Source organism: Anarrhichthys ocellatus, unplaced genomic scaffold (genome assembly GCF_004355925.1).
Source record: "Anarrhichthys ocellatus isolate YVR2014 unplaced genomic scaffold, GSC_Weel_1.0 scaffold10, whole genome shotgun sequence".
Taxonomy (NCBI): Eukaryota; Metazoa; Chordata; class Actinopteri; order Perciformes; family Anarhichadidae; genus Anarrhichthys; species Anarrhichthys ocellatus.
This window is the reverse complement of record NW_022280040.1, coordinates 55,497-79,010: the sequence shown is the minus strand read 5'-3', so window position 1 is coordinate 79,010 and position 23,514 is coordinate 55,497. Positions and strand designations below refer to the sequence as shown.

The window sequence follows — 23,514 nt, the reverse complement described above, 5'->3', positions numbered from 1 at the left end:
CGTATGTGTGTGTGTTCCGAAACCGCCCACTCCGTGCGCACTTAGCCAGAGGTGGAGCTCTGCAATGCTACAAGGACAACTCCAACATCATATTTCCATATTGTGTTCGCTGCAGAATAACAGCCCGTCTATTCTAATAAAAAAAGCCAAGTTGGTCTACTTTGCATTGGTATTGCTCATAATGTTCCTGTTGCGTTTTATAGTTTTCTGCAGCTGGCCTGTACCGATTATGTTCCCAAGAGGTTAGACTTTTGTTTATGCTCGGGTAATTGCGCTTTCTTGCAACATTTTCCGCCTTTTGAAAAAGTCCTCACTTCAACGAAATTGTCAAATGTGCTGCCTATAATGGAGCGTGGATTGCATCTTCACACACATCCAGAGTCAAGGTGTTTTCCGACCCCGCCGAAGAAAGAGTAAATGTTGCCCAGTTGAGGCACGACCCCTGACGATGGAGTTGGAAACAGCAAGCAATGACGCACAGCAACCTGCAGAGGAGAAGCGACCCGATCTCCTTCAAACACTACAAAAATAAACGGTCTTCGTTTTCTAAATAATCTTACATCTTAGCACTTCAAATCTAAACCAGCTGCATGGGGCTGCCCCTTCAAGTCACTGCCTTTGTAGAAGGTGAACAAATTGCAACAAATATACACTGCTCTACAGGTGTAAAGATATTTTAAAATTACAACACTATCTAGTGCCAGCAGAGAACAGCTTAACATGAGCCATACATCTCTAAGTGAGACGAAAAGGAATACATTCAAATCCTTATTCCCCCTCTCTCCTTCCTCTTCCTCCCATCATTCCTTTCACCCTAACCTGTGTTATGTCTTCATGGCCCCTTCAGACTGTGATGGTCCTGGTGATAAGGTCCAAAGGTGTCCATATCTCTCGGTGTCTCTGCTACCGCTGCTGCTGCTGCCAGAGCCAGTATCTTATCTGCATGTGAAGAGTGAGAACCAGCATCAAAGCTTCACGTACCACCAACAAACACACACACACACACACACACATTTATAGCTTTTAGACTAAATACAACAGTTCGCTCTCATACAGCTAATAAACCAAATCTCATATTACTACTCAACATAACTCCTTCTACAGCGTGTTATCAAACAGTGCTGGTGTTTTGCCCTTTCACCAATGTAGACTTCATTAGTATTACTTGCAACCATTATGTAGGGCATACCATACAAGAGGAGATATTTAAATGTTTCTATGTTTTTCCTGCAGCAGAAATCCTGTCAGTAGACCACAGAACGAAAATAATGTGCAAAGACTTGGATCTTGTTGGAGACAGCATTGTGCGTGTACCTGTGTGCGTATGTGTGTGTGCATATAAGAGATACAACCGAGAGATCAAACTGTACAATAACAGAACCAGGGCTCGTAGAGAACCAGTGCTCTGAAGGACGTCATTTATCAGATTCTTTAGTTTTTCTTGGACTCAAAATCCCCATTTGCTAAACTGAGAGTTTAGTCCTGATTTACAACACAGATTTAGTGGTTGAACTGAGTTTCAGCAAAAAAAAAATAAAAAATAAAAAAGACTTCTTTCATTGGCAATGATACAGTGAATGGTGAGTTTCCTCAAGATACCTCTTGGCTCTGGCACTGAATACAGAGACGAGGAAATAGTCATTTTGCGGGTAAAACTATGAAAGGAAATAGGGGATTTTTACCACCTCATATGAGTCAGCGCACGGTGACAAACAGCATGGAATCCATGTTTCAACTTGATGGGCCATTAACTTTGGGCACATTAAACAAACACAAGTCACCACAAAAGCATCCAAACGCTTCTTCCTCCTCCTCCTCGGTGCCCTCCAGTGCTAGCATAACATTCCTGTGATAAACACGCTGCACACGTTGGGCTGAAAATGATTGAAAAAGGCGCTTAATACTTCAATATGTCCTAAACATTTTACTTGACATTAAGCAACTGTGTGTGTGTGTGTGTGTGTGTGTGTGTGTGTGTGTGTGTGTGTGTATGCCGGGTGAATTGGAAGTAGAGGGAGGAGGAGGAAACATTAAACAGAGGTTCTGTGTCCTGTCATCACACTGTCTAGACAGGACACCTCCTAGACCTAATGAGGTCTTTGTCTGCCTGTATCTATCTATTTTACGCACACACACACACACACACACACACACCCACACACAAATATCTCCATACATCTTGGTTTTTGTTCTTTTCCAGTCGTCATGTGATACAATATTATTAAAGAGCATTAAAAAAACTTCAGGAAAGAGTTCACACAAACTCGCACACAGAGGAGAATCTTGTACGCGTGTTGTGTGCTCAAGTGCGATGCACACACGTCTGTCCGACACGCAAAAAATGAAGGGGAAGCGTGCTCCAAGACCATAGGAATGCTTACACCTGGCACATATCTGACAAGAAGCGCTGAGTCCTCTGCAATAATTACAGCATATTGCTATGGTTACTGGGTCGCACGCACACGAACATACGTCTCATCCCAGTAATCCCAAAGCAACAATGGCGAGCTGCTGCAGGTTTCGTGCTTTTGATGCGTTTTTAATCTTTTGTGACGGATTTGTTTTGTGTTCACAGCCTTCCTATAGTTCTGCATCTCCCAGCATACAAAAAAGATATCTAGAGATTCTACTTGATGATTTGCTTTGAAACGACAAATAAAAAGGTGAAAGACCAACATGTATATTTATAATTCACAAACAACAACAAATAAGTTTGGTTTAATCAGCTTGGGTTAAACCTACTTTTGGTGAAGACTGATAGCTGCGTGTGTTTTGCATCAAGAAAATGAAAGTTGAAGTCTCAGTCTGCTCGCTGTGGAGCTTCTATTCCCTCCCAACCATCAGGGTCCAAGCAGCCCTCATTTTAAAACAGCTGTGCACATGTTACGTGAAATGTGGAGCTTGCGGACAATAATTGCAAATTGTGGCTTTAAAATATTCCTTACACTAAATCTACCTACCTTTCTGGTATTTTAAATGTAACTTCTCCAAAAACTATGCTTATTGCTCACAATAGCAACTCAAAACCAAAACATTTGAACTTAAAAATCCAACAGGGTGAATGAAGGGAACATTCTCACTTAATTCTTGTGCTGTTAGTCACTATATCTGAGATTTAGGAGTGATGCTGTGGATAACAAGCTGATATGGTTGGCTTGGAAATGAGCTGGCTTTATCTGAAAACAAAAACGACCAGGTGCATCAGATACCGTCTAAAAGCAGGAAACCTCGATCTCATACTGCTTGGTCTAGAGACAGAGGATGACAGATTAAACCAATTCTTTAAATGTTTTTGAATGTCAGAAAGTTCGCAAACTTGAGAGGGCAAATGTCAGAAAGAGTTTGATGGTAATTATTTTAAATATGAGAAAAAGTAAGAAATATTCACTTTGAAAAAGTGAACGAACATTGTGCACAATTCTTTTTATTCTTTTACATTCAGTGACATAATCTTCCTGTATTTTGATATTATATTGTACGTACTGTAATGTGTAAACTGTACCTGTGTGAAGGAGGGACACTGCTGAGGGACAGGAGCTGATCTGCTCTGCTAACTGCATGGCCGCCTGTAAAGCTGTACAGAACATTATGCATACACATAAGAAATGCAGCCACTCATAACATTAGAAATGCGTACAGGTTAATCTGTCAATAACCCTCTTTCTTATTACAAAAAACAAGATCGCCAGCCCTTCCCTGCTGCCTCCATGCCACTCCGCTTCCTCGCCCACATGAAAGCACTGGGTAATATCCAGATGAGTCTTATGGAAAGAACTACGCCTCATGATGCCACACTTTGATGCCCTGTGTGTATGTTGGTGAGCTGCTACTTCTTCGCTCTCCTCTGATGTTAAACCTAAGTGATCATACCTCGGAGAGGACAATTAGGCCGAGGCTTGACTGTGGGAAGAGGAACTTCCTAAAAGAATTAAGCTAATCTTTTTCTAACGTCTAAGGAGAGGGGGGGGGGATTCGCACATGGAAAGGCTTTTTTGGGAATTTTCTTTAGGATACGGGAGTGTTCACGCGTTAATGTTCAACAGGAAATGCCGTATTGAAATGCATGCATAACTTTATCCTCAGACTGCTGCTTGAAGGAGTGAGGAGTGCTGACGGGACAAATCCACAAAAGCAATGGCAGTGAAGATTTAGACTGATGAAAATGTAATTTAAAAATGATGCAATAATCAGTACATTTAGATTAGGAAATATAAGATTAAGTACAAAAAAGCTCTCACCAAGCATTCAATACCAACTTTCAAAACGCAATGCGATGGACAAGCTTTGGTAGGTATTCGTAATGTATTGAGGTGTGATACCCAGCCATAGTGCAGCACTGATTAAAACAGAATCTACCATAACTCCAACACCTTGGCCATCAGGAACCACTCTAGGCAAAAGCATCCTGCGCTCCAATTGGTCGTCCAGTCACAATCAGGTTGAGGGCTCCTGACTGACCAATGAGACGCGAGCCGCACTGTGCCTCCATCAATCAGGGGAACTCCTGCAAGAAGATGGGATGAGAGTTCAGTATTAATATCCGTCTTTGGTACATGTTGTATCAGTCTGATATGTTGGCACAAAGAGACCAGTGCATTTATACTCATATATACTAAGAGTCTATCTATTATTCGATTAGTCAGTCAGTATTCGTGTTTTATCCAGAAAAAAAGGTAACTATTCTGTTGTTGGAATTTTTTGAATGGCAGCATTGACTGCATATTTCAGTTTTACCATTTTATAAATTGAATATCTTTTGGCTTTGGACAAAACAAGCAATTAAAAAGGTGTCATCTTGGGCTCTAACCACTGTTTTCTCAATTTTGCAACATACTGTCTGCCCGATAAATCAAAAAGAAAATTGACAGACTGATTGATTACGAAAATAGTTATTAGTTGTAGCGCTATGCTACACTGTTGCTCTCTAGAACATTTAAGAAATTCCCGTGCCAGTGTAAAATATTTCCAGAATGCCTGAATTACCTTCAGACAAACACTTGGATTACTTAACTGTGAAAGGTGAAAGGAAACGCAGGCCACTGTATCGGTGTATTGGGTTCAGGTCTCTTAAAACTGTGTGAAAACAGCCAAAGAAACATATAATGCATAATATACTGCTGGCATTAATCTAGGTTACAGCTGTCGGGGGAGCAACGTTTTGAAACAAGTTTACTCCTCGACTGTAACTGCTTTCTTTCTTTCTTTCAGACAGAACGTGAAAACTCAAAGCTCCTCCTTGCTCTCAGTCTCTCTGGACACATTTACATTATTACCGCAGAGAGAGAGAGAGAGAGAGAGAGAGAGAGCGAGAGAGAGAGGGATAGGAGGGAGAAACAAGAGCAGAGAGAGTACACTGCAAGGGTACAGTAAGCTTCTGGCATCTGTCCTAATTTCTAAAGAGCACCAGCTGGAAATGGCAAACTCTCTACCGTTCAGCGCTCCCCAAGTTCCACGCCACAATCCCGACTCCCTAATTCCTCCAAGTTGCTGATTCTATTTGACCACCCCTTATTGAGAGCACATGTGTCGGACATGTTTTCATAACCCCAAATCATCATGCTAGCTTTCAGGGTTTTTCTCCCCCTTCTTTCATTCCGCAGGGAGTCGTGGAAATACTGTGATTCTATTGATACTATGCAAGCCACTCTCTTTCTCCATGCCGCTCAAACGAATTAAAAAGGGAATACATGGAATACCAGCGTTAATCCCCATTGCGACCAATCCAGGGGCCTGGTTTGGGTTCACACAGTTAGCACGTATGGCGCTCTGACAGACAGAAGACTGTGATTAGGTGAGGGAGTGGGGGTGGGGGGGGGGGGGGGTTACGCTGTCTGCAAAACACTCAATTTCACTCAATTTTTCATCCCCCCGTTACAGGAGTGTATCCTAGTGAAACGTAAATCACAGAGTGTACGGCTGAGCACCCAGCGCCGATGACATGCAACATTAAATGACAGCAGAGTTCCTTTTGCTGCAATTCAACTGGAAGAATAGCATAGACCCTAGCAGCGCAGGTGTGTGTCTGGGTGTGTGAGAGGTTCAAGGTCTTTCCAATATTTACTGAGGCAACATTCGGAGAGTGTTTTCAGCCGGCTTTGCTCCGTGGAGCTTTGTCTTGCACCACATGTGACTACACACACTTACACGCACAGGAGAATTCCTGTACAAGTATGTCTGTGCAACACATACACATACACACACACACACACACACACACACACACACACACACACACACTATCCTTAGTCCAGTGGTTCCCAACCTTTATTGTCTGATGTGCACCCACAGCCCATCCAGATGAACTTAGCTCATTAATCAATTACTTTTAGATTATTCAACCATTTTTGCAGGATGTAACATTTATCACAATGTATTACTTTTAGCTTTATATTTAAAAATGTATCAATTACTTTTACCTATTTTAAAGTACTTCTAGCTTGCTAAATGTTCCATTACTTTTCGCTATCCATTGATTCATTTATTGATTATTTTAGTTTACTATTTTGACAGTTTTGTCATTACCTTTAGCCATCTAGTTCATCCCATTTCCCTTACTTTTAGCTATCTAGTTCATCCATTTTTCCATTACTATTTCAGCTAACCGTTTATCATTGCTGTAGTCGTCAGCAACAGACGGTTGATTAGTGCAGAGAGCTTCTCCATGTCGTGTCCAGCACTATCAGCCTTGATTACAGCAAAAGACAGAAAGAGGAAGTGAAAATAAATGAGAAAGAGACAGGAGGCTGCCAGAGAACAGTGAGAGGAAGACAGAGCCTGACTCTATAAGAGGAATAGATAAAGAGCCAGGTTGACCTCCAGTCTGTCTGTCTGTTGGCACCATTGCTATCAGCAACCGGAAGGATCTCCCTTCTTATCCGCAGCACTCGTCTCCAGCACCTCCAGCCCTCACCCTCCTCTTCCCGTCTGATAGTCCCGTCTCTGATCTGTCCCGTTTGCAGGAATCCACACAGACCTGCGCTTTTGTGCCACATGAATGGAAGCCGAGAGATTGGAAGGGACTCATTGAAGTAGTTTTAACTCAAAAGGCATGTTTGGCTTGAAAGAGCGGCGACTTCTGATCCCCTATTCTAAGTTTCACCGAGAGGAAAAACGCTTGGCAGTGATCCTGATACGAGATAATCAGTTAGCGTCCGCAGAACAAAAGCCTGGATTTGTCATTGTTGTTCTTCAGTAATGAGCTTCACATTTGGAAAGGAGCCCTCTGCCGTCTTGTTCAAAGCAGATAAGCCCAGTGTCAAGACTGTGGCTTGTTATTAACAAGGCTGAGCAATGAGACAGCAGAGCCTATTGTTTAATAACTAAATATAAGAGGGGGTTCTCTTCCTGCATCACACGGCCGTCACAGCTTATCTGAATGACGTGAAGGAGACGGAACCTTGTATTTTATCTATTTGATATATATATATATTTATTTGAGTCATCACAAACAGTTTCTGTTTTTATTACATTTTTCAATAATATTTAAATATTTTCTAAAGAGATTCTTTCAGTCACATTTAGTTATGAAACAACGCTCTTTACTAATATAACTTGTACTGAAAGGACAGTAAACTACAAAGCATAACGGCCGTCTTTCTTTAAAATAAGACAAAACATCATGTCAGCAATGTTTCCTTTATCTTTGCTAAAAATGGTAACAAAAACTTAAAAATAAAACAACAAAAGCTGCATATCAGGCTTGATTGCATCTGTACATATGTTGGTACTTTGATGTACTTCAGTAGATTTGTCTCAAAATCACAAGCATCATTCAACATGTAAAATCAAATCAGACAGCAGTTATTTAAGAGAGCCCCAATGGCAGCCATCATTCCCCCTGCTGAATCCCTACCAGCTTAAAGGCTGCTGCTCTGCCGTTGACCTCTGACCTCCCTGTGGACTTGGGAAGCTCAAACAGAGAAGTCAGATTTTTCTACACGGTGCTGGTTCAGAGTGTGATCTCCTCAGATGGGAGATCACACTCGGCGGGACATCGCATCCAACATCTACAGCCACTAAAAGCCTGAGAACAGAGTGTGAAACACGACACACTGGGGTGTTCTGGGTTGCTGCTGGTGTTGCTGGTACCCTCACCACATCAAAGTGAAACCCACTACAATGGCCTCCCATGAGGGTAATGCGATTCAGTTTGATGTGGATTAACGATTTCCGGACAACTCCAGACTAGAGAAAAGAGCAGACCTTCAATCGGAGGCTCACTTTGAATACTCGCTAGGAATGAAGGCAAATAGCTGCACTGGGCTGGGTCACACATGACACACACAGTTAACTTGATTTCATGTGTTTAGCCCACGGAGTTAACGCCAGGGCTGTGTATTCTTCAGTTTGCAGAGCACCATTATATGAGACCACCAAGGCTGCAAATGAGGCCTTGAAACCATGAAAACAGGACATGTAGCACCTCATAAGAAAGCACAAAAAGCACATCAGATCCTATCAGGAAACCCAATGAGCCACGCTGATATTGTCAACCAAATACCTCTGTATCGATATCGCAACAATATTGAAGGGTTGGTGCCATCACAATGTATTCACACAGTGAGATATTTGATAAATAATCATCAGTAATGTGGATAATATCACTCAGTGGGTAAAGGCAAATAATACAACAGCTTAAATTGTCTGGTAAATACAGACAATGGAATCCTTTTACTGTAATGCAGCCTTTAAAACCAGGAAAAAAGGCGAGACTTTTGCGATATCCAAAATCTAAGACAATATTTAGTCTCATATCAATATACTATCGTTATGTTACCCAGCACTAGTACAATGTTTCAAATTATTCTCGACATGATAATCTTCAGATTAACACAAAGCTTTTTGTAACTGTTCAAAATGACGGCCATATCTGGCCAATCAATTTATCCACTGAAAATGTTGACCCCTGCACACGACCGGCCCCGTCCAGTCAATCTTTATGGAAAAGCCTGTCGGTTTTTTGAAGCGCGATGATGTAATCACTGGACGATGTCACTCAGTTTCTGACTGACTGAGCGGGTGTTTGAATTGGCCGCTGGTATGTCAGCTTTGGACGGAGGTTTGACTTCCATTCAACATGTGGCTTCTTCATATTTGGCACTCTTCGTCGGTCCCTCGTCCCGGTAGAGACGGGGCTTTAAACTGTGAAGACCAGAAAGGCAGGAGACACTGACGTGACCGATTGGTGTGTGTGTGTGTGTGTGTGTGTGTGTGTGTGTTTGAGGGGTCTCCATTCAGCGGTCTCCACTTCAAACAGGGAAATCAGAGGAGTACTATAAGACGATCATGGCCAACTTCCATGCTTGCCTGATTTAGCCTCACCATTTAAAGAAAAATCCTTGAATGAAGTATTACTGCACTATTTTAAGTTTCCTTTTCCGGTGCCAACTTCTTTTTTTTTTTTGTTACTTTGTGATGTTCCTCTGGGTTAAGGCACCAAAATAACATCAGGGAATTAGGTAAGCATGGTGGTTTTTCATTCAGGTCTCTCAAAATCCAAACGAGCAGTAGACACTAATACCAGACTCCTGTGACGCAACCATCTCCTCCTTCTCATTTCCTCCTCGGTGAGGCGGAGGGGCCCCAGACAGGAAGCCGCAGGTTCGGCAGCCAATCACGTGCCAGAAAGCTGTCAGATCCTTATGGTTGCCATTGGCCCACATCAGAGCAGCGCAGCGAGCCTCTGAGGTTTTTTTTTTTTTTTTTTTTCTTACTCCAAAGCCACCAGGGATTCCCTCCGGCTGCTGCCATCTGTGCCCAACCCCAAAACGGTTACAGAATTCAACCATTAAAAGGAAATAATCTGTAAGAAACACAGGATCTTTAAATAAACTCTGCGTCCCACAGAGCAGCGCTACTTTTGATGTAAATGGGGAGGGAAGTTCGGTTTTCAATTGTTTAATATTGGGAAAATGCACTCTTTTTCCACTGTAAAGTCTGTTTTTTCAATTAAACTTAAAGTCTTGAGAAATGCAGCCCTATTAAATCGTGTTAATGTGCTCACCCACACCATGGATTTAAACTACACTAACTACAGGCTTGGGAAGGTGAAGATGCTTGGCTGTGCAACATACAACTACGCAGAGTATGGGCATAGAAATGCTAAAAAAAAACAAAACAATAATCACTCTGCTGAATGCACATCTAAACCACAGTGGTTTCAACTAAACTGGGGGGAAACGACGCAAATGTGTTGACAAACAAGCCTGAAGACATGTGGCAATCAAGAAGCAGGGAACTAATTACTGGGAGGAAATGTGCAGCTTAATGTGTGAAAACCACAGTGAAGCTCATTTCTGCCTCCCGAACATAGTTTTGAGCTGATGGAAGAGGTTGGAGTGCAGGTGTCAGATTCATTTCTCAGACTAAGAGTCTTGAATCGGTTGAAAGAAGTTTCTCAGTTTGTGTCCAGAGACGCACTGAAACTAGAAAGGCACACTCAGTAGAGTGCAGATCTCCGCCGGGTGCGTCTGCAACGACCACTGCCGTATTGTGTGATTGAATGAATACAACCCATAATTGGCTAAACCCCCCATTTGGCGGCGATGCACTCAGCTGCGTGTGTCACTTTAGCGGCCCCTAACGGCCGGAGCCCGTTAAGCGCGGGGAGTGAGGCGAGCCGATGTTAGCACAGAGCAGGCAATAAGAGAAAGCGTTTTCAGAAAGCGTGAGTCACCGCCAACCACGAAAGCATGCAGCCCGTAAGTGGGCACCCAAAAATATCATTCAGTTTTACTGCAGTAGAATGCAAGATTAGGGTGCACACACGCACACACGGATGCGATCGCGTGATTGTCCTGGCGGAGATAATTACAACCCTTGTATTATACGTCTTCTCCCGTGTCTGACTCCCCTGATCTGCACTTCTATCTTCAACCCTATTGTTTTCATACTTCTGCTCATTTCGTTTCTGGCAGACAGCCAAGATGTTGCTTGAACTTGAACGCGTTATTAGTGGCCCGCTCGCTCATTTCTCTTGGCGAGATTTGGATTCTAACTTTTTGGTGAGGCATTCTTCAACAGATACTCTAATTGCACAAATAAATGGACATGTGCTATTGAAACACTTTGCCAAACATTGTAATAGAACTGGTTATCGTTAGTCAGTGCAGATACTAGTCCAGAGTTTCAGTGCTACTATCAGCTCTTTGACTTGCCACCAGACAGTCTTGGGAGGACGGACAGTCAAACAGACAGAAAGACAAGGGCACTGCCAGGATGCTCTCCTGTAAATTACAGGCCTGAGACGATAAGCCCTGCATGTTTACACTCTAAATCTAGTACAGCCGGTAAATTATAGTACAACAGTTGTATTTTAAACCCTCCAGCAGCATGGCAAAAGCAATGACAGCTACACGAGAGATGCTGCAACGGTCCAACGCGAGACACTTTTACAGAGTGAAGCACACCGCGACTTGCTGAGATCAGTATTAGTATATAGCTGAAAGTGTTTACAGCAGAACATCCAAAGTACTTGTTCTTTTAAAACTATAGCCGAGTCAGCGGGCAAAGCATGCCAGTAAGCAGCGAGACGCCGGAAAAAGGGAAAAAAGTTGTTTATGAGGAAATTGTGTGACATAAATAATACGTAAGCCCCGTTGGCCCCGCAGTGGAAACCTGGCAGAGGGTTGCTTCCTCTCCTACTTATCAAGACTGCCCAGCAGACTCTGGTCCGTGATGCCAAAAGGTCACGGCCACCGGTGTTATCGCACTGCGACTCCGTCCTCGCGTACAAACAAGAGGAGGCTGGGGGTGATAACAGAGGACACAGGAACGAGGTTGAAAAATAGAAACGGCGTCGACTTCCTGGCTTTAGGGCACAAATGATGTATGCAAAGGAAAAGACGAGGATACTTTCATGGACAGATATAATTAGATGAGCAAATACACAAAGGCAGAGGGAGCAGAAAGACAGAGAATAAGGGGGAAGAGAGGTAGCAGAACTATTCCTATTAGCCAGTCGGGATTATAGGAGCAATATTAACAGTAGGAGGGAGAAAAGACATGAAACATACTCATTAGTATCACTCGAATTAGACGAACTGCAAAAAGAAGCAGTCAAAGTAGCTTGAGTAGCAGCAGCATGAATACTAACAGATGAGCCAAGTGGAAGCTACGACATCAGCAGTAGCTGAGCTTTTACTAGCAGCAGGTAGTGATGGTAGTTGTAGTGGGAGTAGTCGAGGCAATACTGCTAGTACTACAAGTAGAGAGAAGTGCTGCAAGTAGTCGTTAAAAGCTAATAAAACTACTAGTGACAAGGGTAAAAGATCTACATTAAGAAGTTCTAACTCTCGTAGTTCTGCAGCTCCTTCGTTAACGCCACTGAGTTGCTTTTGAGCAAGGCCCTGGACTGCTTCCTGTAGAATATATCCACTGTACAGTACATTTTTAAGCATCTCTATATGAACGTGTATTTTCACTAGGTTTTGATCTCCATGGTTTATCTACTAAAAATATTCGAGACGTCAAAGTGTCAAACAAAAAGAGCAACAAATGATCCCAAGTTCTGGCTGTCGCTGAACAAATGAAGCACTGTGTGTAGTCTGTAACACAGCGCTATAATTTTCTGCACAGGAGGTCCACTCAATCCAGAAGACTTCACATGCAATCCAAACAGACTTTGTGGAGGCTGTAGTTTCAGTAGCTTACAGTACATCATTTATCCCATAATCCTTATTTCTTTGTCACGTGACGGCTGCGTGCATGAAGCAACAACACAGAGTTTTCTCCGATTCAACATCATTCCCTTAATCAAATCCTCACCACTACCTACCAAAACCCTTAAACATATTCACATATTCACAATCACTACCAACCACGTCTCCTGGTTTTTATATTTGTGTGGAAACCTTTAGTCCTCAATTAAGATCATAAGGAAATGTAGATATAACCCTCACTAGCGAACACGCAGCCCAAACAGTGCTCGCCATCGGACCGGGACCCTCAGTGACATCTTGCTCCAATTTGAGGGAGGCCGTGTGATTGGCCGGCTCTCTCAGATCATAACCGGCGCAGAAATTCCCTCCTGGAGGAGACCACAAAATTACAAAGTATGGCAGCTGGAAAGTCGGGAGAGGAAAGGAAAATGATGAGGATGAAAAAAAATACAACAAGTTGGAGCCGGAGTCCGAGGGCTGCAATTTGGATAGCAGCTTTGCTTTTGGGCTCGCTGGCACACGAATGCTTCTCTTCCCTGAAGAGCCCAAATCCAATGCATAGTCACAAATCACACATGTGCTCACACACACACACACACACACACACACTCACAATATCCTCATTAATGGAAGACTAACATACTCCAACCACAGCCCCTTCCGTTGGATTCATGCGGTAATTACAACATTACCCAAGAGGCCGACAAACACTATGTCACAGGCTCAGGCAGAGACTCATAAAACCCTCCTCTCTCCCTAATGTAGCAGTAATGAAAATGATTATAACAAACCAATGTGTGCCAAGCAACACCCATCAACTGGGAGCTTTGATTACAGCTGTGGGTCAACGCAGGGCAATTATAGAGAAACATTGCGTCACGCTGTTTATGGGAGCAGCGATGTGACAGAGCTCCCTGAAGCCCTTTGTCCTTGTAGGAGAGAAAGAAAAAAAAGAGCAGAAGCTATGAAGAGCTGGTCCGTTCGTTCACGGAGGCCCGTAAAGCGTTATTTAAAACAGACAGAGTTATCTCAGCAATGACTGGGACACTGAGCTGAAGCCTTGTGGGGTCAGAGTTTTGAGTTTTAAAGGGTAATGTGATGCAAATTGTGACAAAAGATCACATTTTCTTTTAACACGAACTGTTTTCGAAGGAACTGTGTGTTCTGTAAAAAGTACATGATAGGACCAAATGTATGTGGACAGTTATGTCCGCCCTCGCTTAAAGCCTAACAAAACCTTTCATGTTGAAATATAAAATAAAATCTGTCTTTCATTAACCTGGTCAAACAAGGACATCCAGAACCACCGATGAAGAGCCACAAATAGACATTGCTTCATTTTAAGGGGACACGAGCCAAAAAAAGTTGGGAACCCATGTTTCAAACACGTGTGTGTTTCAATTTGAGGCAGGAGTGAAGACCTGTTCCTGTTGCAACATGACAATAGGCATGTAAATATAATCAACGCAGAAAGATGTCCCCTGTGACTGCTACACTGTCATTAGATTAGAATCACTCATGCATTCAGGGAGAAGCAGGATTTTACTGGTGTAGTTGGTTGGGGTGGAGCTCTTCAACTATTTTGTATCAGAGTGCCGATGATGATTGTTTTCATCATGGATTTATTTGCCGATTGTTTTCTTCAATAAATAATTGGTTGTTTGGTTTGTAAAAATTTTCATAATAGTGAGAAATACTGTCACATGTTTATTTTGTCCAAACAGTGGTACAAAATTCAAAATTATTAGAATAATTAAAGGAAAAGCAGAAAATCCTCACATTTTTTTAAACTTAGAACCATGAAATGTTTTTGCAATTAAAAAAAATGATAAAAACAATTATCAAAATAGTTGTCAATTAATTTTCTATCAATCCACTAATCCTTTCAGCTGTACTTGTATATACTGTTGGGTAGTGTAATTGATAGAAATGTTATAAGCTCTTCATACATTAAGCAAAAACTATAATTTGCAAAGCAACTACTGACTTAAGATGCTGAATAATTATAAGGAAGTCAAAAGTACAACATGTCCCTGTGAGATGGAGTGGAGTTTGTGCCATGAAAAGAAAAGACTCAAGTGAAGTACAGGTACCTGTGATTTGTACTTTTGCTTGAGTGAATGTACTTTGTTACATTCCACCACAGAAACCTGACCTCAACTCCGTTCAACATCTTTGTGTAAAAACTGGGAACATTAACTGTTGTCTCTTATAAAAGAGATTTGAATATATTACTTTTTTGGGAATTTGTAGTTTGACCCCTAACAAACATTTTAGCACTGTCCGGTGTGTTTTTATGGGACTAGTGAGGCTTCACAGACATCAGAAGTGGCTTCCGCTGAAGTGACACAGCTTCATCTAAATCGTACATGACAAAACATCCACAGAAATCCGAATCCCAAACACTCCAAATATGTGCCGGCATATTCAAAACCTGCAGAAAGCAATTACTCTTAATTTCACAAGTTGGAAAAAAAAAAAACATGTCGACAGTGAAAAACGAGAGCTGAGAGAGTGATCGCGCTAATTTGAACTAAATGGATTCCTTGTGTTTTCAGAAACACTACAGTCAAACAAGCCTCCCTGCTCTCCATCTCACAACACAGACGGGCCGCTAATCGCCGCTGAAGGTCAGTCTTCTTGTTCCAGCGGAGCGGCAGTACAGGACAACCTGCTGACAGGAATGCGTGGTGGGACGATTAAAAGCACATTACAGACATACTGGGGATAACAGAAGCGCCCCTTCTGCTGGGACGACCTGTTAGCTCGCTGCTAACCCATTTAACTCGAGCTAATTACTCACACACTCGCACACTGTTTTCTGTTCACAGCCGAGACTAGTGGCCCTCTGCAGCCACCATCTGGAGAGGCTCCAACCTCCGAAGTACCAAAACAAAGTATATACTTTTCTCTCTTGAGGCGGCGGTGCCCTTTGTACACAAACAGGTTGATCCAGGTTGAAGACATTATTTCCACTGAGGGGGAAGGAGTCCATTCAGCATGTGCCATGATTATTTTGAGAGGTATTAGGAGCCGTGGGCCTGATTCTGACTTTTTGGGAGGCTGACACGGTGCAGGCCTCCTCACAGGTGTGCAGTGTGGTTTTTTTTCCTGCGTGTGCACTGGTCAGGTCACCTCGGTGTTTCGGATAGATCGAAGGACTCCCAAGGAGGAAAGAAAAGATGCAGAGGAAGAATGTGACGGAGAGACGGCAGGTTGAGTATTGAGGACGGAAGGGAGGCTGGAGGGAAGAGCGGAGAAGTTTCAATGACTATCTCATGACTTTCCATAACTGCATCACAGCTATTCTACAGCCTGTTCTTCCTTTCTGGTTTGCAAATATGTTTCAGCCCATACCAAGTATTATTAAAGGGCTTAAATAGTCTGTTTCCTTAACTTATTAAAACAGGAAGTTAAAAAAGTTGTAAAATACATTCTCGCATTCAAAAAATTCTGTAACTTGCAGAGACAATGACTCCAACCAGAGGAGACTTACTGTTCCTGGCCAAGAAATAGTCCCAACATAATACCCCATACCCCATAAAACCACAAGGTTTTTTCACACTTTAGTTTTTGTGCAGATGGAACAAACAAGATGTAATCATCATTGAGGTTGACAGGTGCTGGTAAGTGGATTTTGGTACCTTTGCACAGAGCCGGGATAGCAGTTTCCCACCATTTCCAGTTTTTGGGGAGAGCTAAGCTAACTGGCTGCTGGTGGTAGTTTCATATTTAGCATGCAGACATCGATCTTCTCATCTATCTCTCTGCATTAATCCAAAAAAAGGATTTCTTTAAGGTGTACTGCTCTCAGAATTTCATGATATTCCTAATAAATAAAAATAAAAATGAGGCACAGATGAAAGAGGAAACACACAACCGAGGAAAATGCTGAAGACGGCTGGCTGGCTTCTAACTAGAGACAAAATTCCTCCACAAGATGTGAACCAGGTTCAAACTCTGTAGTACGTCTGTATATATCTGCCTCTGAGCACGACACTGAATTGAAAAGCAAATTTTCTTCTATTTCTTACCATTGTCTCACCTTCCCCATGAGGAACGCCACGTTTGAGCCCGGGTCACTGTGAGAAGGCCTCCAGCTCTCCACGCAGACGCCTCGCTGTCTCCTGGTTCACCGCATTACGCACCTTGGGCCCGGTTCATCGCCACGGTAACCACGGACCCCCTGCGCTCCGTGGCCACGGTCTGCACCGTAACTAATGACAGAGAATGATAAACATGCAGAGACTGAAACCAATATGGACCACAACACTTAGAAAGGGGCCGACCCCGGAGACGTTAAGTTGAACCTCCACAGTAGGAGGGACGGAGACGGAATGCAAATGGTTTTACGGGGACAGACTTCACGACACAGACGGTGACAGACGAACGATGGAAAGGTCTGGGGTTGAGGTGACCGCCTTGGGCTCTCACTCTGTGTGTTTATAAGAGTGTGTGAGTGTGCCAGGGGTTGTGGCTTGAGGTTGCAGCAGGTAGTTGACCTGACATTGTTTAGGGTAATCCCATGGGAATCCAGCTGTCAACCGCAGGCCCGAGGCAACTGCATCCAAGAGAAAACAGCACGGAAAACAAAGCCACTGGGCTCACGCAGGCTATTCTAGGGAGCAACGACTGCTGAACAAAACCCGGTGAAGTGATGCAAGGCGGGACGGGGGGGGGGGAGAAAAAAAGCCAATTTGTCTCAAGCAGCACTTTCTACTCTGCTTCACCTCAAACAAATGATCACACAGTGCAGTGTGCGTAAGGGAGTGGATACGCGTCTTAACTTCCCGTGTGTGTGGTGTTGTTTTCCATTGTTTTTACTGAGTCTGAGCAACAACATGCAGTGAGCCAGCAGCGCAACGCAAATTCAACATTATAGCATCACATTCTAGTTGTATAATTCTCTGAGAGGAGTTTTTCCAATTGTATGCATTTTAAACGTGTTTTTAATCAATTGAGAATAGCTCTGAATTGATGAGTCAATTAAAAATGTGTCAACTGTTTTGATAATTGAGTAAAGTCTTGTTAAGCTAAAAGGACAATTTCAGACTTTTTGTATTTTTTTTAAGACTAAATTAATCAATTACAGTAATCATAAAATTAAAATAATAGGAACAGCGTTGATCAACAATGTACCTTTTTCTTAGCACATATTTAACATGTCCTATAAAGAGAACTATAGGTGGGACTAAAAACATGAATAATGCCTGCGTATCATTAAGTTTCACCACTTTATGGCCTTGGCACTGTGCATGCTGGCTCACCGGGTCATCAAGTGGGACTTAGCCCTCATTTAAGAGTTTTAAATACACCTGTGATTGTTCTGTTATGACCAGTCAACGTGTATGTCGTGAAAAAGGTCCATCTATCACGTGATGAATGACACTCAACTGTGTGAAAAGCGTTTAGGTTGTGAGCGGACAGGGAAGTTAACCTCCTATATTTGTCATTATAAAACTGTGGACACTTGTGTGTTCTGTGTTGGCTCTTAATGATGACGTCTTGCTTTGAAGACCCACAATCCTCACATACATCACCGTTGAGTGTGATGTAGCAGTGATTGTGTGTGTTCTGACATTACAGAAGCCTCTGCTGCCCCCTACAGTCATTATGAAGTTACTGCATGTTTCCACACATACCTGTTCACGTGTCCTCACCTCCCGAATGAAATACTGACAACAAACTCTCCTTTATAGAGTTTTTAAATGTTTTACTGACAGGTAACTGAGCCCATAACATAGGTCAAAGTCCGTTTTAGCGCCATAACACTCACTCCTACAAAACGTAATTTATACACAAAGTGCCAGCACATTTCACAAATGACATTAACATCACTCAAAAACAAAAAGTAGCGTTTTCTCCTATTTTTGCAGCATGCTAGCTAGCTTATATGCAGGTGCAACACTTTTATACTCCCCCACAGAAACAAGAACAATGCACTAACGGTTCTGGGTCTCGTGTTGGTGCATTGCGGTGGTAGAAACTACCGACGTACAGCAGAGGGCGACATTGAGCCGCTCTGCAGGTCAAGAGTTTCGTCTGCAATGCAACTCTACGCTCCTATAAATGATTTTAAAAAACAAAACTCCACACCCGATTTTCTTTATTTTTTTAATAAAAGATTTCTCTTTCGTGTTCTTTTTACACATGTTAAGGCATCATGCACAAAAAATAAGCCACACTAAAAGGCATTATGCTTACCCTCTACCAAAAATTAAATGGCCTAACATTTGATTTTGCAGTTAAAAATAAGTTTGTACAAATATGGCATGTAAGCTGGCATGTCAGTGAATCACAAAGCAGCACATCACCTGCTTTCACCGCTTTTGTAAACATGGCTTTGAGCAAAATAGGGCTGAAGAAAAGACGAGAGAAAGGGAAAGCATGCTTCAACGTGGGGCTAAATTTCCCTGGCAAGCATGCAATGCATCTAAAATCATATTTACAATGCATCATTTTTACTCTCAACAGAGTTTTTTTTTTTTTTTTTATTTATTTATTTTTTAAATTGTATCAATTAAAGTTAAGACGTTGAAAAGTTTGTTGATAACAACAGACAGACTGACAGACAGAAAGACAGGTTGTGTCCATGAAGTTTCCCACCCCCAGCACAGACGTAGTTCAGATTTGTCATCAAACAAAACGCTACAAGATTTTTTTTTTTTTTTCACAGGCAGTTGTACCTCCAGACAAATACTTTCATCTGGAGGGTATTACAACCTCAAAAAACTGAAGGTTCCTTTACGTTTTCTTGTGTGTATTTTATAAATTTGTGTGAAACAGCCCAACTGGGGCTAAAAATTAGGTTTAAAAAAAAAAAAAAAAAAAAAAATCTTGTAGTGTCCACCAAGGCAGACATCTGGGAGGTGCCGGTAGCTTTGGCACAGTTGTGTCCAGTTGTGCTCTTTTGTGATGATCCCTGTGCGTTATACTATATTGAAGACCATGGATAGATATTGTTCATATGAAACCTGGATCCAGCCATCCTGGTCTGTATCATAACGCCTGAACACGTCGGTCAACCTCTGTGGAAGGAGAGGGAAAAACAGTGACTTTAACTTCTCGTTCTCATCTCAAGGTCTCATTGCTCCAAAGTGGACAAACATCTATTCATACTGATACGGTGTGGTATTGAAACATCCTCGTTCCAACCCTTTCACTCTCGATTTCACAACATTATCATCATCACATTTCATGCATTTACTACCACAGCTAACATTCAACAGTGAGTCACTGAAAAGCAAGTCCTTGAATTCTTTACCCAATACTTCAGAAGACGCGGATGCATCGACACAAGGTCATTCATTTGAATATAGGTCTGAGGAAGCTGCGGTTATATTACTCTCCTGGTGTACCTGAAGAGCTGCTTCTGTATTAGTCAAAGGCTACAGCTACGCTTGGCAGCTTCTATTACAATTGTACGAAAACCACTGAAACGGAAGATACATACAGGCTCAAGTGGCACTTCAACGAGGGATTAATAATCTAACAGGGAGGACCGTAACGCCTTTCTTAAATATGCATAAATAAAACTTCCCCCGTGTAATCTTACGAATACAAGAGCAGGCTCGTTGTGATGCGAGTAGTAGACCAAAAGGACTTCCTATGCTACTGCTTCATCTGGATCTAGTGTGAATCGGTTACCTGTAGTACAATACAGCACTGGACGAAGTCATCAAAGGCCACCTGTCCTTTCCTCTGGCGGTCGAACTTCTCTATCAGTGTGTTGTAGAACTGATCTGATAGACGGTAGCCTGCACACAGCGGCAAACAGGACATTAACAGTGAACTGGACTTATTAGTTCGTCCCTGTAGACACGCTCAGACAGCACAAACACAATCATTGATAGAAATCATGCATAACCAAACATAAACTGAACAGTTCTATTCATGTATTAGTTACATTTCTGTGACGTCGTGTTATCTTCGTCTGAGACATAAATGAATTTTGCGTAATGATTGTTGCGATTGTTTGTTTGTTCTGCATCGTAAATGGAAAGCTGGAACTGCACGTCTGCGGCAGAAAAACCTAACAAGAACTTTGCACGAGCAAAATCAGAAAACTATTCCTTTTAAAAAACGATTTCCAATGACATGCTGATCAATCCAAACACACACAGGCTTACTAAGAAGACAAAATCTGACCTTTTGAAGCCGAGAGAAAGGGCATTCCTAGAAACACCTATCACCCTCCACCATTATCACCGAATGTAATAAACAAGCATACTTTGCTGCATACCAAATCCAGTCAGAGCTAGTTTGAGCTCGTTCTTGTCGATGAAGCCGGAGTTGTCCCGGTCGTAGTTCCTGAAGATGTTCTGCCAGTCCGTGACGTACTTCCACACGCCGCCGAACTCGCTGAAGTTCACCCCGCCTTTGTTCTCCCTGTCAAACATGGCTGAGGGAGAAGGGACGAAAAAAGGTCCATAAGATTATAACAGAGGGAGAAGACCGCTCCATCATCGATACTACACTCCTCAACCTCATGCGGTTCAATCCAATTACCTCCCAACAAAGGGAGTGTTATCACAGGATAAGCTTCTTGCTGGGGGACGGCCAAACAATTGACTGAGTGTAACTCATTTAGTCTAAACTGGAACATATTTAGCTATACTTGTGTTGGCCTACAATGGCACGGTAAAATAAAAAGTCCTCAACCACACTGCAGAGTTTAAAGTTGTTAACCTCCGCTGTATATTACAACCGTTTTAAGAGCGCAGATCAATATTTGGAGTCTGAGGCAGTCGGCAGTCGTCTTTTGAGACCAACTCTCCGTCTTCCTGCTGATGCTCTCCCCTCCTTCTGTTATTGATGGCTGGAGGGTTCCACCACAGCAGCAGTTACTGAAGCCAAAGCCCTCAGATTACTCAAACCGTAATTCATTCATCCGGGTGTCATGAGGACGAGTAGGCAAATAAAACAACTCAGCATAGTCTGAGGACAACGAGGGTTTGTGTAAAAGTTGGTGAGCGTCAGCTGCTACTTACATATGACGGAGCGCACCGTCACCGGGTTGAAAGGAGTCCATGTGCCTGTGAGACAGAACGATACCAGTTAAAAACATTCCAGCCCAGTGAGACCAGAGTGAGTGTGTAGTGGAAGAACAACAAAACTAAAAGCAGTAAAAACTTCAGTTTTTCTAGCAGTTAATGACACAGAAGAGAAGGTGATAGGAAAACCAATTATTCCTAATCATGACGGGAATCAGGTAGCCAGCCAGAAGCAGACGGGTTACCGCGAGGCAAAGCATCATGGGAATAAAGCTGCTGCGGTTGCTAGCATCTTAAATATGTCATTATCTCGTAGAAGTAAAACGCAAGTTGAAATTGTCAAGTGTCTTGAAAGCAGCTGAGTTTTGGGACATGTCATGGCCTTTTCCCCCTCAAACACAAAAATGGTTATTTTTCATCTACGGGACAAACTCTTCAATCTTATGTGAATATACAGTACCTGCCATTGATATGACCAGAAAAACACTGAGTGGGCTTTAGTCCATCAGGGTGTTTGTACTTTATATCCCTCTTCACACTCTCAACTCTCAAGACGCTCTTTATCAGAGCATCTAAATCCTTGCTGACTCACCACCTCCCGTTATTACAGAGAGGCCCGGCAGTTCGGGACCAGAAATAAAAGAGACGGGTGAGTGGGAGGACGCAGGGAAGGGACAACATGAGAGAACAAGTTAACAACACAAAGGAGAAGAAAATGCAATAAGAGGAGGGAACACCAGATGAGAGGAGAAGGAGCTTCTTGTTACAGTAACCTGAAATCTGGAGCCCACTTCTGCCGACTCTCCCCACAGACCCTAAAACAGCGTCTGCAAAATGCCAGCGTGAAGCCTTTTCCTCACCGTGTTGCTTCTGACTGCTTGTTTTTTCTATTTCCCTCCACAGCTAATCTACGCCTGCAGTAAGCAGGTTTGCAGTGTGAGCCGTAACAGCTTAGATACAACTTCAACCTCATTTGAATAAAAAGGTGGTGAGCAAAATGCATTATAGAAACTGTTTGTTTTTCCAAAGTGTCGAAATAAATGATAAAGTGGCAGAAATGGCTTCAGGACACCTCCAGATTAATAAACCGGTCCAGATTTAACTTACACTGGACGTTTCCCTTCCTCGAACTCGCTTTGTTTTATTGATGCTGGAGGCTGTCTAGCGCTGTGGGTAGAGCTGTTCTGGGACCAGGCCTGAAGCTGGGGTTTGGGCCAGAATCTATATTCTTAAACTAGCTATTTAGCTTTCTAGTGGCCGATCCCTGATAAAGCTTTATGCAAACAAGTCTGTGTTGAATCTGTATCAGCTGATGTGGCTAATTGACGATCAGTAATAGATCAAAAAAACATGATCAGAGAATCTCTAAAAAAAAAAATAAAAAAAATCTGAATAAATGTTGCTACAGCACTAGAGGCATCAGAGAAATGACCAGAGGCCGAGAGAAGAAGAACAAGCTGTGACCTCTCCAGCCACACACACACACACACACTTAGCGAGCTGTGAGGTCACCAATGTTTGCCAGACGGACTGCGGCTGCCCAGAGTGAGGTGGCCATATTAGTCTGAGATGTTTGTGTGCGTCTGATGGCAAACAGCGACAATACTCCCTCTGTCCAGTCCACACACTGGGCTCTCTCACTGGCGAGCCCAACCGCCAGTGGTGAGATGGAGACAGAGAAGTGGGGAGGAGGGGAGAGGGAGGGGATATAGGAGGTGAGGCAAGAGGCAGGCTGGTGGAAAAACAGGGTGACGCGACCGCAGCGTACGCACACGCATAACGGCCGTGCTGGAGCTCAGTGAGACACTTGTGTGTACACACACACACACACACACACACACACACACACACACACACACACA

General features: G+C 42.8%; 2 protein-coding genes across 3 annotated transcripts in view; both read right to left on the bottom strand.

Moving 5' to 3' along the window:
• Positions 1–832: 832 nt before the first annotated feature.
• Positions 833–18,401, bottom strand: LOC116385086 (enoyl-CoA hydratase, mitochondrial). The gene is given in 10 exon segments (XM_075447369.1): positions 833–939; positions 3,503–3,574; positions 4,371–4,393; positions 4,395–4,469; positions 4,471–4,504; positions 5,697–5,766; positions 12,900–13,027; positions 16,705–16,813; positions 16,815–16,876; positions 18,302–18,401. Coding segments are annotated over 10 exon segments (780 nt in total).
• The window catches only part of pdcd6 (programmed cell death 6), a 15,393-nt gene continuing 10,236 nt past the window's right edge, over positions 18,358–23,514 (bottom strand). The window contains exons 3-6 of one of the 2 annotated variants that reach the window (XM_031850324.1): positions 21,650–21,694; positions 20,890–21,060; positions 20,307–20,416; positions 18,358–19,687 (exon numbers count right to left, since the gene is read on the bottom strand). In XM_031850324.1, the coding sequence (XP_031706184.1) occupies positions 19,589–19,687; positions 20,307–20,416; positions 20,890–21,060; positions 21,650–21,694 (425 nt within the window). In that variant the 3' untranslated portion in view covers positions 18,358–19,588. The remainder of the gene's footprint in view (positions 19,688–20,306; positions 20,417–20,889; positions 21,061–21,649; positions 21,695–23,514) is intronic. The other variant, XM_031850327.1, reaches the window with a different exon arrangement.